Raw genomic sequence first — 17,269 nt, forward strand, 5'->3', positions numbered from 1 at the left:
CAGGGCAGATTATTAATTTCTACCGAGAAATCCACCAACAGAGAATCCTACTGGCATAAACATCAGCCTTCACAAGACTAGGAGAGGGATCTGTGTGTATATAGCGCCAAATACTGTAAGAGAAGTTATCCTCTTGATTACAAAGTGGGGGCTGATCAGCCCTAAAACCTTTCCTTTCTTAGCACATCTAGAAGCTCAGGGAGGCTCACATTCCTCCTGCTTTACCCCAGCCAGGAAGCCCAAGCTGCACAGTGGAACAGTGAGACCACCCAGACAACAGCATGGACCAGAGACAAGGTCCCTCAGACCCCCAGTGCTCACTGGGATGTTGTCACCCTTTCAGAAAGCAGCAGCTCAAACACAGCTCCTCACACCACCCCCAAGGAAGGGCCTGAAACCCACAGCTTTGCCCCTATCACCATGGAAAAGAAAGAGCACCCCAAAAGGCAAAACAAAACGCACCAAGGCAATCAAAAAGCACCCTGCCCCTTTTAGAAATAATATTGCTGGGTTTTTGTCACAGCACAACAATGTGCTCGCTGTATCAAACCAAGTAACAGCTATTGTAGCAGCTAATGAGTGACACTGTCCCCTGGACAGCTTTTCTGTACAGCATCTGGTTTTCATTTTATGTCTCTGGTCAGGATTTCTCTCTCTTTCTTTTATTTGACCTCCAGAAGAGAATAAAATCATACAAAATCTAAAACTAACGAACCTTAGGTTTCTGGTATCCATTAACATTCACATCCACAAGGCTGTTGATTCAACAAAATACAGAATAAGCAAAACCAGGCCAATTATAAGTTGTTTGGCCTGTATTTGTTAAGTTCTAACACAGTCTCTATAAACATATGTCTTCTGGTTGGTATTTCAGGAAGAAATCCTTAGAAGAATAATATTTTGATTAGTAACATGTGTGTTTTGAAAGACTAATACTGAACTCCAAGGGAGATTAAAATATGAGTAGAAACTATGAGCTAAATACACATATGTGCAAAGAGCTTTCATTCTCACTGACTGAAATGTCTGGTTACAAGTAATTTGTTTTTATTATTAAAGTCCTAATAGCTTGTGCTATTGACTTTTTGTAAAATTAACTGATATTTATGAAAATATCCTGTTCTTACAGGACCACTGTAGAACATTACTTTAAAAAAATTACCTAGTATTTAACAGAAGTGATGCCGTTCTCTAGATTCTTATGACACATCTCAAATGAACTTCCAAAGGATCCTAGTAATTTTAGGCAGTACCCGAATGTTGACCTCCTCTCTTTTTAGTCTTTCAGGACTTCCCAATCAAGCAGGAAATAGAGATCAGCCAGATGGTGTTTTTTCAAGAAATCACAATTATTTACACTTACAAAGGTATTGATTAACTTCAGGGCATCAAGCAGTTCCCTGTGTGCAACATGCAATTAGGTTTTTAAGTAGATGACCGACTTCCTAGACCACCCCCTTTTTCTTCACTGACAGCTGGCCATTCAACAGAGTTATGTTCTTACATACTTCCAGTAGAAAAAGTGCAAATGCATAAGTAAATTATTTAAATGTTACAGAGTATACATGGGGAACTTTACCCCAAAAGACTTTTTGTCGTTGTTTTTTGAGGAAGCCAACAGTCTGGTTGTCTATGCTACCCAAGTTTTCATTACAACACATGATATCCAAGTGAAAATATGATGGTTCACGCAGATTCCTTTTAGACACATCCCTTTTTCACACCAAGGGAAAACATTCTCAGCTTTCTCTTACAATTCAGATGGAAATTTAAATGCAGAGATAGCAATTGTTCATTTCTGCTGAAATTCACTCCAATATATAATTAGTGCTCTAATTAAAGTTAACAATCATTTATCACTTTCTGTGTAATGTTACAATTACTTCATGGTAACACAGAGTTGCAGCCAACAGAAGGGCTCTCACCTCGATGTCATTTACGCTTTTGTCAAGCAGCTGAGCAAATTAGGAACAGTTACAGCTAAACAGCCAACACACATTGTCAGGCACAAGGGCAGCCTTGGTCACAATTATTCACTCTTGGTATCAGAGCTTCTCTCTTGATGTAGTGACACTAAATTCAACACGACTGCTCTTCACAAAAGATCAGGAAATCTACTGAGGAGACTGCTGGGGCACAGTGGCATGCACAAACACCGGGAATGGGAGCTGCTGCATTTCCAGGGACACACCTCGAGATGTCCTCCACCCAGCACAGATGCGCCTGCAGATCTCAGCTCCCTGGGAAGCAGCACCCTCTGGCTTTCAAATCTCATCTATCAGCATCTGACCTGAAAAAGCCACACGTTCAAAAGCCAGCCCCAAAAGAGCTGTGCACGCTGACAGGAGGTAGTGCCCTAACCAAGGCATCCTGCTGAACCACTGTTCACATGACTGCCAGCCAAGAGCAACAGGCAGGGCGAAAGGCTAAGAGAGGCTCACCTCTATCACACAAGAGCTGGCTTGGAAGGGACCCTGACACCCCTGTGGACAGCACTTGGGGTCTCAAGAGATTAGGACACAATTCCTCTCAAGAAAGTAATGGAGAAGATGGATCTATCATCCTATTCCAAATATAAATTTATCTGGGAATCTAGGAAGCACATCAAATGGCACTACAATTATTATTACTTGACTTTGGAGTGCTGAGGAATCTGCCCATGACACAGGACTTCTGGAAGCTATAATCGGATCCAGAATAGCAAACCATACCAGTGTGAGCCCATACTTTACAGAAAAATCTAATCTCACTTTCCAACTTGATTGTGCAGACAGAAATCTGAAGATGTTACCCTGCAGTCAAAAGAATTACAGCATAGTTCTGTATTTTTTAACCAGAACCTGTTCAATCTACTTAAAGGAACAACTACATTTAAATTTGGCTGTCACTGACATTGTCTATCCCACCGTAACAACAAATGCTGAAGCCCCAGATGGGTTAATATTTATGAGAAAGTCAACAGAACATCAAACAGAACAGGAAACAGCATTTCCTGCCAAACTGTCTAAAAGCAGTCATAGTGTTAGCACTGCACGTTGCTGGCTTTTATTCCTGTTATCTTACAGACAGACATGAAAAAGCAAAAAATCTGCTAAACTGAGCCCAGGATAGCAGCAACTAGAATGTATTATTCCTTAGTCATGACTCAATTTTCACTTCTTTTTGCACCCTTATGACAGAAGAAGTATTTGTTAAATTGTCCTTTTTAGTTAATGATAGCAGGTTGTGTTTGGCACACTGACTCTGGGGCATATCTGGAGCTCTGACACCGACAAAAAAGTCAGACAACTCTCTCACATTATCTTTTTTACTTTTTTTAACAACAACCAGCTGCATTGCAAACTATGCAAGGAGGGTTCAGGATGTGCTGCTGGGGCGATGACAGACCCACTAACACACTGAGCAGCAACCCCTCATTGTGCATCACAGAGCATTCACACCCCAGTTTTCAAGCTCTAATTACAACTCATTTGCTGACTCCCATTCTTGATCACACAAAATCTTTCCCCAAAATAACGAAAATGAAATTTCTTATCTGAATCCCTGACAGTTCTTTTAGGATTAGGAACGAGGATCTTCTGAAATGCACAGTAGGAAACAGTGGTAGAAACCAGAAACCCAGAAGCCTTGGGGCACAAAGGCCAAGCAGAGCAGCCCTTATACCTTATTCTAGCACATCTCAGGCACCATCATCACGGAATTTAAATGAAAAGTTCTTGTCTTAAAGCCCCACAAACCAGGCATGCCACATTGTTCCAAGGAAACTGATTTTAGCCCTATTTACTTGAGTCGATTTTAAAATATATATAAATCCATTGATATATTCACACATCACGACGTGGAGTTGTCTTCTGCACTACACTGAACAGGGAACCACTGCTTCCTTTAAGGAAACAGACACAGGAAAAGCTCGTCTTTCAAGCAGAGTCACTCAGTATCATTTGAACTATATTTTATCTGGTGAACAGTCATTCAAATAGCAACTATCAATACAAACCCATGTGTTCAATGCAAAACCTCACACTAAAACCAGAAGAGAGGCCTATTACCAAAGCCAAAGGTTTTCCACTTCCAGTTTGGGGGAGAGAGGGGAGAGCAACCCGGGGCAGCGAGGGGAGGAGCACAGAGATCATCCATTCCCAGAACTGGCAAGGAGCATTCCTGGAAGAAGTGGGTTTCAATGTGGCATGGATGGCAGGCAAAGATAGGGAGCCTGACACAACTGACACACTGTTCCCTGCACAGAGAGGCATTAACAGAGGCTCCCAGACAAGTGGGAGAGGGACACAAAGCACGACAAGGATGCAGGACTGGAAGGGGTGAGGGCAGCAAAGCAGGGAGTGGGCAGATGTGAGACAGAAGAAATGAGAGAAAGATAATATTTAACTGCAACATACAGGCCATGGCTAGTGGTTTTGAAGGGTTCTTGTAAGATATACTCAAGGGGGCGGGAAAAAATAAGGAGATAAACTTCGTATTAAGGCATGTGAGATATCGTGTCCCACTGTACCATTGCTCATCCTTATAGCAACACAAATAACTTGCAACATTCACCTGAAACCTCTCCGCAAACAGTTTTTTCCTCACCCTTTCTGAGGAAAGAATACATAGAAGGCAAAAAGTATTTCATTGCCAGTATCTCCAGCCAGCTGGAACAATCATTGCTACGTAACCCTCCCCCCCAAAACCACCATTCCATCTTCTTCCATTTCCAAACCAACTGGAATTAAACCACTTGGAATTGGTGTATTTCATGAGCTCCATTTCTTTCAGGAAATATACAGAATCATGCATTTGAAAGATAAAAAGGAGCAGGAGGTTTCTGAAAGATACCTTTAGAAAAATAATCATCAACCTTGACTACATTTTTTTGTTTGTTTGTTTATATTAGGGATTTCCTAACATTACTATTAAATCACAGGTTATCATTTGACCAGGAAAGCCAAATTGCTGTTAACGAATCTCCTGAATTTCTGTTTTGTAGGTTCTCTTACAAAACCTCCAAAACAGTTTTCATTGATTCTGGGGAAGCTATGGGGATAAATTCATGCAGCACTAAAGAGACCGGTGTAATTCAACCCTACTTAATGTTATACCACTTGGTTTCCATCAGTGTTCGCAATTTTAGCTGTTTAATGAAAGGGTGTCAGCAGAACAGAGGCACTGTGCAATCACACAGCTCAAAGAAAAAAACAACTGTTACTCATGGAAAAGGCAACTGCTGCCTAAAGTGAGACGCAGCTTTGGAACAGGCAGATGCTTTTTAGTAACTTGCTTTCAGAGGAGAGCCGTGCATATTCAATGTCGGCATTGCTTCCGTAATTGCTCTCTCCCCACTGCTGGAAGTCCACCTGCTGCCCGTGAATTGAGGGGGAAACGTGTGCCTGTACACTGACAATAGAAACGTGATGGCTCAGCACATATTCTACTATGCATTGCAAATATGGGAATACAAAAGGTATTCACGCACCACATGATATTCTAGAATAAATATCAAAGTCTGCTCATTACTGGTTTTAATACTTACTCATCACTCCCTTTCTGTCTGCACACAGAATCAGAGGTGTGACCCAGGACTTGTTTTTCCCAAGGTCTCTCCCTGTCAATGCACCGTTGTTCAGTAGAACAAACTTTCATGTATTTTGCTCCATGTAGCTTAAAGTTCAAAGCCACAAAACACTTCTATCGCAAGGATGGCCCAATTTAGGCCCCTGAACCACTTTTGAGACTTGAGACCACTTGAGGCTAAGTAGCAAAAAAGAAAGAAAAAAAAAGAGAAGCCAGGAACAAGGCTGTACACTTGTATCTTCAAAGAAAGACCGAGATTGCTGCATATACCACAAGTTATTTATGGCGTGTGAAATGCAAGAGGCATTCCTAACAAAAGACATCAAGCCTGGCCTGTGCCATGGCACTCACACAGCAATGGAGAAAGCTCTTTCACGGGACAGGCTCCAAAGATGACTTATTATCTAAACAAGCACAGTCCAATCAATAGCCCCCAGGCTGCCTTCAGCCCACCACTTTCACTCAAAGACTCAACAAGCTCTGAATCCTTTCTCCTGCACCTACTCACAGCATGGAAAGGAGCGCTGTGTTTGCTTCCAAAGGGGAGAGAAGGGGATGTGGAGGACTGGCATCCTGCCCTCCCTCAAAGTGAACGTACATTTTGCACAGTGTCTGGGTATAGGAGCCTTTCCTTCCTCTATTCTGTTGACTTCTTGGCTCAGACTCCCCCCAGGGCTGCCAGAGCTTGCGCAGGACTAAGAAGGAAAGAAGGCAGGGAGTAGAGAATGGGCAAGGAGGAAGCTGCAACAAGCACCTCACAGCAGAAGAAAGAGATGGAAAAAGTAGTTTAAGGCTTCATTACACAGCACTGAGGCCAGTGGATACCACAGCAGTCTTCCCCCTCCCTCTCCTCATGTCCCTCTGCCATGCACATGTTCTGTCCCAGAGCCTGGCAAAAACCCAGATCACAGGAGAATCTTCTCACACTTTAAAAATACATTTTCTTCAAACCATGTCAACCTCTGCCCCTAAGCCATGAGAAAAACCTAATGCAGAACAAAGATCATTGAGGAATTTGCATCAAAAGACGGACACACTAACCCTCAGCTGAAATGTTCCAGGCAGCTTTTAGATAAAAGATGCTTCTAGGCCCTGTCTGCAGAGCCTCTGTGCTCCCCATGTGAGGAGGTCTTAACTTAGCCCTAGAAAAGCAGAGCTGTGTCACAAGACAATTAAGAGTCCAGATTTTAATTTTTGCCTATAAATTAGAAGTACACTCCTTAAAATCATCAACCTAAACAGGGTTACCAAAGCAGGTACACCTAGCATGGGCAAGCAATATGTTTAGACAATGACAGCTTAAAACTAAAATCCGAAGATAATTTTCTTTTTGCTAGTCTAAACATTCCTAGTCACTCCACTTTCAGAGAGAATATTTCTGTATTACTCTTGTTGATAAACAGTAACACATTAAAAAAAGAAAACAGTTTTTTCCCCCTCTATGATATCCAATTCAATTGAATTCATTAAATTTCATTATATCTACATCATTTAATTTAGGTCAACATGTCAAAGTAACCTAGGATCGTGTTTGCTTTAAGTCAGCCAGCATTATTCTCCTACCTGAACAGCCAGTGACAGAATTGCCCTCCACTTCCTCCACACTCCATGAAGGAAAAAGCAGGGAACTACACTGCAATTAAAAAAATCACTGCAATGCTGACGGCATACTAAGCTTCTGTACAATGAATATTACACAACAGCAGTAAGGGGAAGAAAGTCTAGCAGTAAGTTAATTGTTATTTATTAATGGGTGCATTAGTAATTTAAAATGAAATACAATGTATCTTTCAAATTTGAGGGGTTTTTTTTGGTTGGTTGGGTTTGGTTTTTTTTTTTTTTTTTTTTTTTTTTGGTTGTTGTTGTTGTTTTTGAGTCTGCAGACATAAAACCTTGTTTCATAGGGGCAGCACAAGACTCTCATTGCAGGGAGGTATCCATCTCCATTCCCCCATATTTTCCTGGGATCCCAATGCCAGTAGCTGCAGTTCACTCTACTGTCTGCACAGTATGAACCCACAAATGTCACAAACATATCCAGATTACCCCATCTGATGTATTTTTATACAAATTTAAAGAACATCTATATTATGTCATCTCAAAACATAACACTGTGTTCCAAAACATTGCAGTATTTGGGTTCCAGCTGAAAAGTAACTTTACAGTAAGTAAAGGATGTGGAGTCCCAGAGTAAAGCTGGGAAGGAGAGGCTGGGCAGCACCACTGACCCCCAGTGCTCCAAGGGAACTCTCTTCCTTTGTAAAATCTAAGAGCAAAAATGCAACATTGACCTCTTCCTGGTCTGTATCATGAAGAAAAAACTACTACCAGAAATGACAGGTAATCTACAAAAAATGCATTTAAGCAATGCGTTTAGTTTGTGATTATGCATCATTGACGTGAAGGAGAAAAAATAATAGACTACTGCTTTGAGCACCCAAACTACAAAAGAGAGGAGGGAAAGGGGATGGGGGAAAGGGGACGGGGGAAAGGGGACGGGGGAAAGGGGACGGGGGAAAGGGGACGGGGGAAAGGGGACGGGGGAAAGGGGACGGGGGAAAGGGGACGGGGGAAAGGGGACGGGGGAAAGGCCTTCTCATCTCTGGAAGGCTTCAGTGACACACATCACCACTGAACACTAATGCAGCTCAGTACTCTCCTATCACATGGCTATTTGGAGTCTGTGCTCTGCCCAGAAAGGGACAACGTGAGCACAAGTCATTTACACTAAGCAAGCACGCAAAGGACAGGCAGCCTTCAGTTCTCTGACATTTTACAGGAAAGGGGAAAATTTGCCCATGTCAGAAATGAGAGAAGTAGGGGGGACTATGAAGCCAGGAAAACTATTCATCCACCTGAGGCAGGACAGCCTGTGAGGGGGGATAAACTTGGAGACAATCATTCTACAGCTTTTACAATGGATTTATTGCATGAACTTGGGCAGTCATCTCCTGGTGTTTTGTTTTTTCTTATCAACAAAAATAGGGATAAAGTTGGATTTTGCTATAATAAGAATATACAGTTGTTATAAAACAGACAGCAAGTATAATTTAGATTCAGAAAATTATTCTTGAGTTCTGTGAAATGCAGGGAATCCTAAACTGGAAACGTTACACACATAACAAGAAAGTCTTTGTGTAATAATCACATCTGTGTCACTACTTTATAGGCTTTTGACCTTATGCTAGAAAAGTTACAAACATGTTTTGTCTTCTGGAAGTGACATATGCACTGCAGAGCTGCCTGTTATAAACCACAACAATATTAAACTGTCTCTCTGTGTATCCATTCTCCTCCAAAGCCAACACAAGGATTCATTTTCCAGCTTCTCTGTGCTATAGATGTTCATTCTCTCCCTCTCAAGACCCCTTATTTAACCTTGCAGGCAAAAGGAAAAAAGTTAATGCAACTTCTATAGACTGAGAGCATTTTGAGTTCTTCAAGCTGACTCTCTTTCCATGAATTTAAAAGAAAGCGTTAGTCAGGTGACAGATGCAGGACAACAGTAAAAACCCTGCATTTAAATCCAGGTGCCTGGGTCTCCCCACCTCCCAAATGACTGTCCAGGAGTGCACATTAATGACTTATCCGCACAAGTTATTCACCAACCTGACGAAGCTTTCTTGCAGCTCTCTTCATTTCTTTCCTGCGTTTTATCATCTTCTTCAGCCTCTCCTTCCCCACAAAGTCTTTTCTTTTTTCCCCCATTTTCTCCAATGCTTTTCTTCTTTCTAAACCATTTTCTTCCCTTCTCTGTCTCCACCCTCTCTGAGGCTCTGTTCCCTTATCTCCTTTTCCTCATTTCTGCATCAATTTGATCCCCAGTGCCAGATGAAGTTCCTAGAATTGCTCAGAAGCAGACTTTGCCCCTTTTGTCTGCCTGCAGAGGAGGGAGCCTTGCAGCTGGAGAATGTGCAAGTAGTGCATTCTTGCCTGTACCCTTTGCTTGATTTGTCCTTACATCTGGGCTCCAGCAGCCAGCTGAAAGCAATCAGATCCTTACCCGGGCCAGACCAAGTGTTCTTGGGATACCCCAGCTGAAAAACATCTAAAGAATTACTTGTTAGATGCTTCAGAACAACAAAAAATTACTAATCAAGGGGACTACTTGCAAATGCGGGTCTTGTGCTTGAGCAAGTAAGGGATGTCACACAGGCTAAAAATGAAAGGTGTTTGAGTGTAGATTCATGAACAAGGTTCATAGGTAAATTACAAATACAAGCAAGTTATTTAATATTTCAACATTGCACAAGGTTGTTAATATTGTAAATATGCCTGTCAAATTGTCTGCCCTGAGCAAACCCTAACTCATCTCAAATGCCAAGGCCTGCCATAACAGAGCTACCAGCTCCAGACCTGCAGGAGATGTCATGAACAAACTCTCAAGCACTAGAACAGGATGAGGCTTTCTCTGTATGCACATACTCTTAACATTACTGCACCAGTTTAGGGGTTTTTTCACAGGGAAATAGACAAAAATTCTAGTGTCTGGTGTGTGAAGACAGTGCGTGTGCACATATGTACAGAGTCTATTTTGGGTACAACACCACGATAGACTCACTGCCTTTATAAATGCATTACTAGGGTTCACTCTGGACTAACAGTAGACATCAGAACACCCTCAGGAGAGAAAGAAGTCTTTCACAGCCCAGTTTCTGTCTTTGGAGCAGCTCAGGTATCACTGTACCTTCTCAACAGATGAGGTTTTCGGTGTTATTTTATTCACAACATGGAAGCCCAATCACACAAGGAGAACAGGCCATAGAGTAGGCACAGTCAAAGCTCTGGTATCATTATCCACATACCAAGGCAGGGAGTGCTCCCTGTGGGGCTGGAAACCACACACATCACTCTCCTTGAGAGCCTACAACACACCACCCGAGTCACAAATCAGTTCATTGCCCACACAAAACTAGAAACATACAACCGCAATATAAACAGAGATGTTATTATTTGTAAAGTACACACCACATAAAATACACATGGGAAAATAAGGGGATCTGTTCTTTCAGGGAGGAATTACGGTGGCCCCAGGTATGGTAAGACGGAGAGGAACCCACATTGTGCATATGTGATCCAGCCCTCCACATGAGAGGGACAGCCAGTACTCGGGGATCGGACATCACGACTCTGCTTGGCTGCAGGGGATGGAAAGAAACCTCTGCCAAAGAAAAGGCACGTGGAGCAAGAGCCCAAATCCAGACTGCTATTAACTTGTTTAACGATGGAAGAGAGATGAGGAGCAAGACCTGCCACAGCTCTTTTATAAAAGCAATGTCACAACACTTAACGTAAATGAGGACTGCAGCCAGCAGTACTTAGCCAAATTAACTGAGATCTGGAAATAATAGTATAACATGAAGTTCAGTGCTAGCTAAGTCATTAGCAAGCTGATTTCTAGGAGCACTGACTGGCCCATCCCCATTTTAAAAACTTCCAGCAAAATACTGCTGCAGTGACAGACGCAAATGAAGCAACAGAAATATTAATTTCCCTTTCTTGTGCCCAGCTGTTCAGCTCTCCTGGGCAGTGGCAGCAAATGTTCATAAAGCACCTTTCAAACAAGTGTTTTCTATTAGAAGACACAAAGAATTTCACATCAAAGTTTCAAAATACAATAAATTATTTACCTTCTAGATGATGCTGATCTATTTCACCAGCCAGCCTGGTGAATTGCCGCTACTACTTGAAAGCCTAAGGAGGCAATGGAAACAACCTGAAGTGCAGCCATACACCATTAACACCTGATAGCACCAGTGCCCCCACCTGCTGAAGGGTTGGGTAATTAATGGACAATGTGTTACATCTGCCAAATACTGCAGTTACTACCCCCTGCCAGCAAGATACACACATATATTCCACCTTCAACCTCTGTTTCTGCTTTTTATCTTTCAGGGCACTGCAGAAATTCCTCTCTTATACAACACCAAATGACAAACATCCTTACTTCTGCCAACTCATTTTTCCTGATTACAATGGCATCTTTTTTCCGTTTTTTGTTTTGTTTTGGTTTTTGTTTTTGTTTTTTTTTTACAAATCGATTTGTGTGCTGAACACTAGTACTATTAAATGAATAAATGAGCAAAAGTAGAGGTGAAGGACACAAAAGAAGAAGAAACCTATATGAAGCCAGTAAAGGGCTACAAGGCACAACACTTCACCTTTCTTTAAGACAGTTTAGACATTTGATCCCTATGCTCCTACTGAACTGATGGGTTGCACCTAGAGCAGGTGCAGTCCAAACATTACCAGCAGAAGTCCAGCTGCAACTTAATACAGGACATACACAAAAGCAGCTCCTGAAGGCTTAGTTCTTTGCTCTGTACATGTAATTCTTCACATGTTGCATGTTTATGCTTTCCCTCCCTTGTAGCTGCCAGTTATTTGCAGACTCTTGACAGCAGCTGAGCCAACTTTCAGGACACTCCAGCACAAAGCCAGATTTAGTACAACTGGAATATAAGGGGCTGATACATCCAGAGCAAGATGTGGGAACCAACAGACCTCACCGAACAGACCAAATTTTTCTCTTCTATGAGAATTTCACTTCTGGTACAAAATGTTAGTTGAAATTCAGCCAGAAATTTCAGGTTCTGTGGAACTTTTCTACAAGGTAATGGCTGTGCCATCCCAGCATCCCTGAGTGCAAGGCACAGAGGCTGGAGGGAAGCCTAGCACACCTCAGCAGACCTGTCACCCTGGAATTCTGTGTTACAGATCCAGAGGCAGCAACCCCTGCCCAGGACAGAACACCACAACTTCACCTGGCAGCCCCAAAGCTGCAACCCTGGTACGTCTGCCAAGAGATCTGGCTGTTAGCCAAGATACAATGGTTAATTCTGCTCAATCTAGCTGATGTAGAAAAGGTTTAACTCTGAAGGGAGCAGCTTCGTACTCCTTTATGAGATCTCAGCATAAGGCATTTTCTAAAACTTTGCCTTTCAGAGGTAACATTACTGGCAACCCAAAAAATGCATGGTAAAATAGATGGTAACTTCATTAAGCTCCTGGAGCCATACATATTCAACACAGCAAGGAACTCAGACTTCAGAACCATTCTGCCTGCTGGTGAATAAAACACATCTGGAAGTCCCTAAGTGATCCCACTGAGCGGTATAACTGAAACCAGGATTTGGTCTGGCATCTTCAAATTTAACTTCAGTATCTTTCAAAGACCAACTTTTCAGATCTGACTGTATTTGCCTCAGATATTGCATCAAAAGCCCTGATGAAATCCAGCACCAGTGTATTTCATGAGTCAACAGGAAGTCTCACTGAAGACTCACAGAAGTGGCAGATGATTTTTGTCACACTACAACTGAAGTCTTGATGTTTTAAAGACAGACTGAATAAAATACAATGTGAATACACGAGGGGTAATTATATTAAGGTAGCAGTATTTGATTTGTTAGCAACACATTAGAAACACCACTCTCCTCTAAGGAAACAGACTGTCAATTTCAGATTTGCTTCATCAATTTCATTCTGTTTCTGCATTCTTGCAGCAAAGACACAGCAGAGTAAAATATATTGCTAACAGAACTTTATTTATAATACTCCAGGATGCAATGAGACAATACAATAGTTTAGCTGGTACCCGAACTGAAACGTTCCCTCTTGGTGGATCTCTTAGAGGTCAGAGCCCAAACTAACCATGATGGTTCCTTGAGGATTTCCACCAAAACTCCATCAGTGTAGCACTTCCTGTTTGATAATGAGCCAAATTCTGATCTCTATGTCCAGCAGGCAGGACCACATAAATCTGTTGGTGGTGCGGTTGTAGGGATGCTTTGGGATTTGACAAGAGCTGATAGCCTGTACAACATTTGTGGGAAGTCAGGAGAGAGATGTAACTTCTCCTAAACTTTCAAAAGTCAGGAGTTTGGGAATGCTTTATGAAAACCTTCAGAGCTGACTGTAAAAGCACTTCAAATCTAGAGACATAAAACCCCCTCACATTTGGTGTACAGACATCTAGGAACTGTGAACTGGCTGCTGTCTCTAAGCACAGCAGTCACTTTAGCACAGCTGGGCAAGACCCCTCAAAAGATGGAAAATGCCCACTAACTTTATGGGAACACAGTTGCAGAATTGCTTTCTGTTTAATGCAGAGAGAATGTATTACAGCTAGGCACTGCTGTGGGGTAAACTTTGACGAGTGATGACCTTTCACTTAAAAGTTTTCCTTACCTCATGTGCCGTGTTGCCTGAAAAACTAGAAAAGGAAAATATTTATCTGAGTTAAATGATTCACACAAATGATATGCTTAATCATCTGAAGAGTCATATAAGTCTCATAACACACAGCTTTAAGTCCAAAGGAATCTTAATATCAAAATGGCTAATAAAAGACTCATAAATGCCTAGAGAAAAGGGTAGAGGATATTTCACTGTGAAACAATTCGCCATCAATGCCTATCAGCTAAGGACTCAGGTACAACTATGTAACGGAGAAGAAAACTCCACTGATGGAGAGACACGGGGCCCGAAGCCTCACGCAGTGCATATGTTAAAAGCGAACGCAAGTAGGAAGAACAGGGTCTGTGTTTCCGTGGCATTTCAGGCTCCTTGCGCGGGGTTTCCAGTGGAAATCACCGGGAGCGCACACGCCTCTGGGCAGCGACGGTGACACCGGGGCAGTGCGGGACCGATACTCACCCGACTGTCACACACCGGGGACAGCCCGCGCCCGTCCCGCACCGCCCGGGCGCTCCCCGGCTTCCACTGCGCCCGCCACCGCCAAGGGGACAGAAAACCGGCGACAGCCAAGGGAGGATGCCGGGCCGCCGGCGAGCGCTGTCAGCCAGGGCTGTCAGCCGTCGGCCGTAGCACGGGGAAGCGCGGAGCGACGGCCGAGCGGCTCGGGCGGGCCAGCGCTGCCCGCGGGCTGCTCCGCTCGGGGCCGGGGCTCCCAGCGCCGCGCCCTCCCCGGGAACCGAGCGCGCTTCGCACCTGGGCCGGTGCCGGCTGCCCGCTGCCCCGCCGCACTCACCCGCAGCTGCAGCCGCCCGCCGGCGGCCGCGGCGGCCGCGCCGTGCCGCAGCTCCGCCGCCTGCCCCGGCCGCAGCAGGCTCCGCGTGAAGCGCCGCGTCCGCTCGCCGGCCATGGGCGCCGGCAGCCCCGCGCTCCGGCCGCCGCTCCCCGCCCGGGCCGCGGCGCCGTCAGGAAGCGGAACTGGGGGTTTCCCTCCCGCGCGGGGGAGGTGTGCGGGGCGGGGGCCGCCCGCCGCCGGGCCCGCAGACCCTCCCCGGGCCGGCGTCGCGCCCCCGCCGGCCATGTGCGCGCCGGGGCCGCGGCCCCGCGCCCGCCCCGCTGCTGCCAGACCCGGGGGTACCGGGGCTCCGGGAGCGAGCCCGGGCCGGGCCGGCGCAGCCACTCCGCTTCCCGCGCCTGTGGTCACCGAAGGATGCTCTCCCGGCAAGGCTACGGGCGGGCTCGGCGCTGGAAGAGCTACTCTTGGTATTAGCCGCTTGCTAAGGTGGGAACCGCGGTTCACGGGATGAAACAGAAGTGGTCTCCAGGTTTCAAGAGATATCGACTCTCTGGTGATCGCCGCCGTCCACTGAGCTGTTAGAAAGCATCCTCCAAGCAGCACGGAGACCCTGCACAGATCAAGGCTGGATGTCTCCCAGTCCTTCTGCCAGCTGGAATGGCATCCCTCTCTCTTCACCGTAGAAAAATCAGCCGATCCACAATTAAGTTTAGCCATTTAAGCCCGCAGAAGTTACACAATAGTCACAGCTCTCCCAGCCCCCAGCAAAGCGATCATACCTTCTGTTAGTAGGAATACAGCTTTGTGCCTCAACACTAAAGCTGCAATGTGGTGGAGAATAAAGGATTGCTGTGAGAGCTGTATCTTAATTTCTTTGCACAATAACACTTACATTCTCCTCCGTAATGCAAAGTTTTCCTTCTTCAGTTAAACTGGTGGGCGTGGAAAAGGAGGTAACCATGAGAGATAGCACATCTGAGTGCATGGCAATCCCTGTAAGAAATGATTGAAATAAAACCCGAGGAACTTCAGGTGTAATCCCTGAAGAGCAATGCTGCCGTACATGTGTGAGGGCAACGGCTGAAGCTGCAAAGGTGCTAAAAGACAAACCCCGACAGAGTCAGTTAACATTTAGTTAGACTTTGTATTAGGGAATTAAGTGTTGCAAGAACTGCCGGATTACGCCCTCCCCGAGAAGCGCCATGTGTGTTTTGGGGTGTTTGGCTGTAAGATGCGGCAGGTTGCAGCGTGGTATGAATTCACTGCAGCCTCCTCGTAGCGCCCAGCTCCCTCCTCCAAGCTTACTGAAGATACCAAAATGATAACAGAGTTTAAGTCTTGCTCTGCAAAGGAAAGGTTTTCCCATAAAATGAATTAATCTGAAATGTGCAGCTGAATTGGCTTAAAAACAATTAAGTACTCTAGTCTAGCCATTTCTACCAGGCAACAGGTGCTACATTGTAAAATCTTGGAGATGACATTTGTTTGAAGCTAAAGCTCAGTAAGAAAATTCTACTGGATTGGAAAAATTAAGAAATTCGACACAAAAAGCTACTGTGAGATGAAAAAGGAGACTCCATTCATTTTGCGAACAATTCATATGAGGCTTATTTTAGGAATGCAGCCTGGTGTTGCAAAGAAACAAAAAAGAAGAGTAAGCAGCCTCAGAGACTAGGGAAACATTCTGCCTCAACACAGCAGAAACACAAGGACGCAATTTAGGATAAATTTGACTGCAATTTAGTGCAGACAGCGAAGAAAACACACACTGCATATGTGAGAAAGGACAAAGAAAATTAATGGTTTCTTCCATTCAGTATGAGCATGTACATTCTGGAAAATGGTTTAAGGAAATCATCACCCTAAAGCAGGCCAGAAATGTCCGGCCATCCCTGTCTTTGGGCACGGTACTGTTGCTCTTGCTCAGATGTGGTCAGCCCTGTGGTCAGGCAAGAGCAGCCTGTGCTCCACAATACTTCTCCCTTCACAACTGCACATGGGCAAGCTGGGCTTGAGTGCACATGCAGATATTTGTCAGTGAGCATGTGGCTGCTGAAATCTATTAGCACACATCAAGAAGTAAAAGAGCCAGCTGTTTCTACACCACAAACATTTTAAAGCCTCCAGGGTATCAAGAAATATCCCCAAATGCTCAAATAATGAGAAAAAAAAGCAGTAGGATTAAATATAACACTTTTTTTTTATTAACACCCTTCTAAGTAAACCTTCAATGATAGTCTAGGAACAGATCTCTGTCAAAGACAAGCTGAGTGTCTCAAATTGTCACACACAGTGCAAAGCACAAGTGTCCAGTATTTTTCATGCATGTGGTTGTTAACCAAAAAACTATTATGCAAGAGTAATTTTTTGGGTTTGTTTCACAGTCCTTCTGTATATCAGAAGTTCTTTGGTTTTCAGCTTTCAGTCAGTTGTTATGCATGGCCACTGTACTCCCTAAGAGACTTTCCATTTGATTTTGGGTACCCCACAGTGTGGTTCTTTTAAAAAGGTATATATGCTATATGCTGTTAATTTCCACCTATAGAAAACTGTTACCTTGATAAACACATATTTAGCATCAGCAAAATAGCAGCAACAGCAGAGTTATAATTTTGGATATTCATCTGATCTTGCACTAGAGATTTGGATTTACAGAAACAAGTCATTCTTAAAACATGAATTTGAAGTCTATTTCTAAAATTACTTAAG

At 44.0% G+C, this 17,269-nt stretch overlaps 1 protein-coding gene across 1 annotated transcript in view; it reads right to left on the reverse strand.

Annotated features, from left to right (window-relative positions):
* DOCK10 (dedicator of cytokinesis 10) overlaps positions 1 to 11,337 on the reverse strand; it is a 142,803-nt gene extending 131,466 nt beyond the window's left edge. Inside the window, exons 1-2 of the mRNA XM_058421868.1 lie at positions 11,199 to 11,337; positions 9,178 to 9,616 (exon numbers count right to left, since the gene is read on the reverse strand). Of these exons, the coding sequence (XP_058277851.1) occupies positions 9,178 to 9,276 (99 nt within the window). The 5' untranslated portion in view covers positions 9,277 to 9,616; positions 11,199 to 11,337. The remainder of the gene's footprint in view (positions 1 to 9,177; positions 9,617 to 11,198) is intronic.
* Positions 11,338 to 17,269: the final 5,932 nt, after the last annotated feature.

This window comes from Hirundo rustica, chromosome 10 (genome assembly GCF_015227805.2).
Source record: "Hirundo rustica isolate bHirRus1 chromosome 10, bHirRus1.pri.v3, whole genome shotgun sequence".
NCBI lineage: Eukaryota > Metazoa > Chordata > Aves > Passeriformes > Hirundinidae > Hirundo > Hirundo rustica.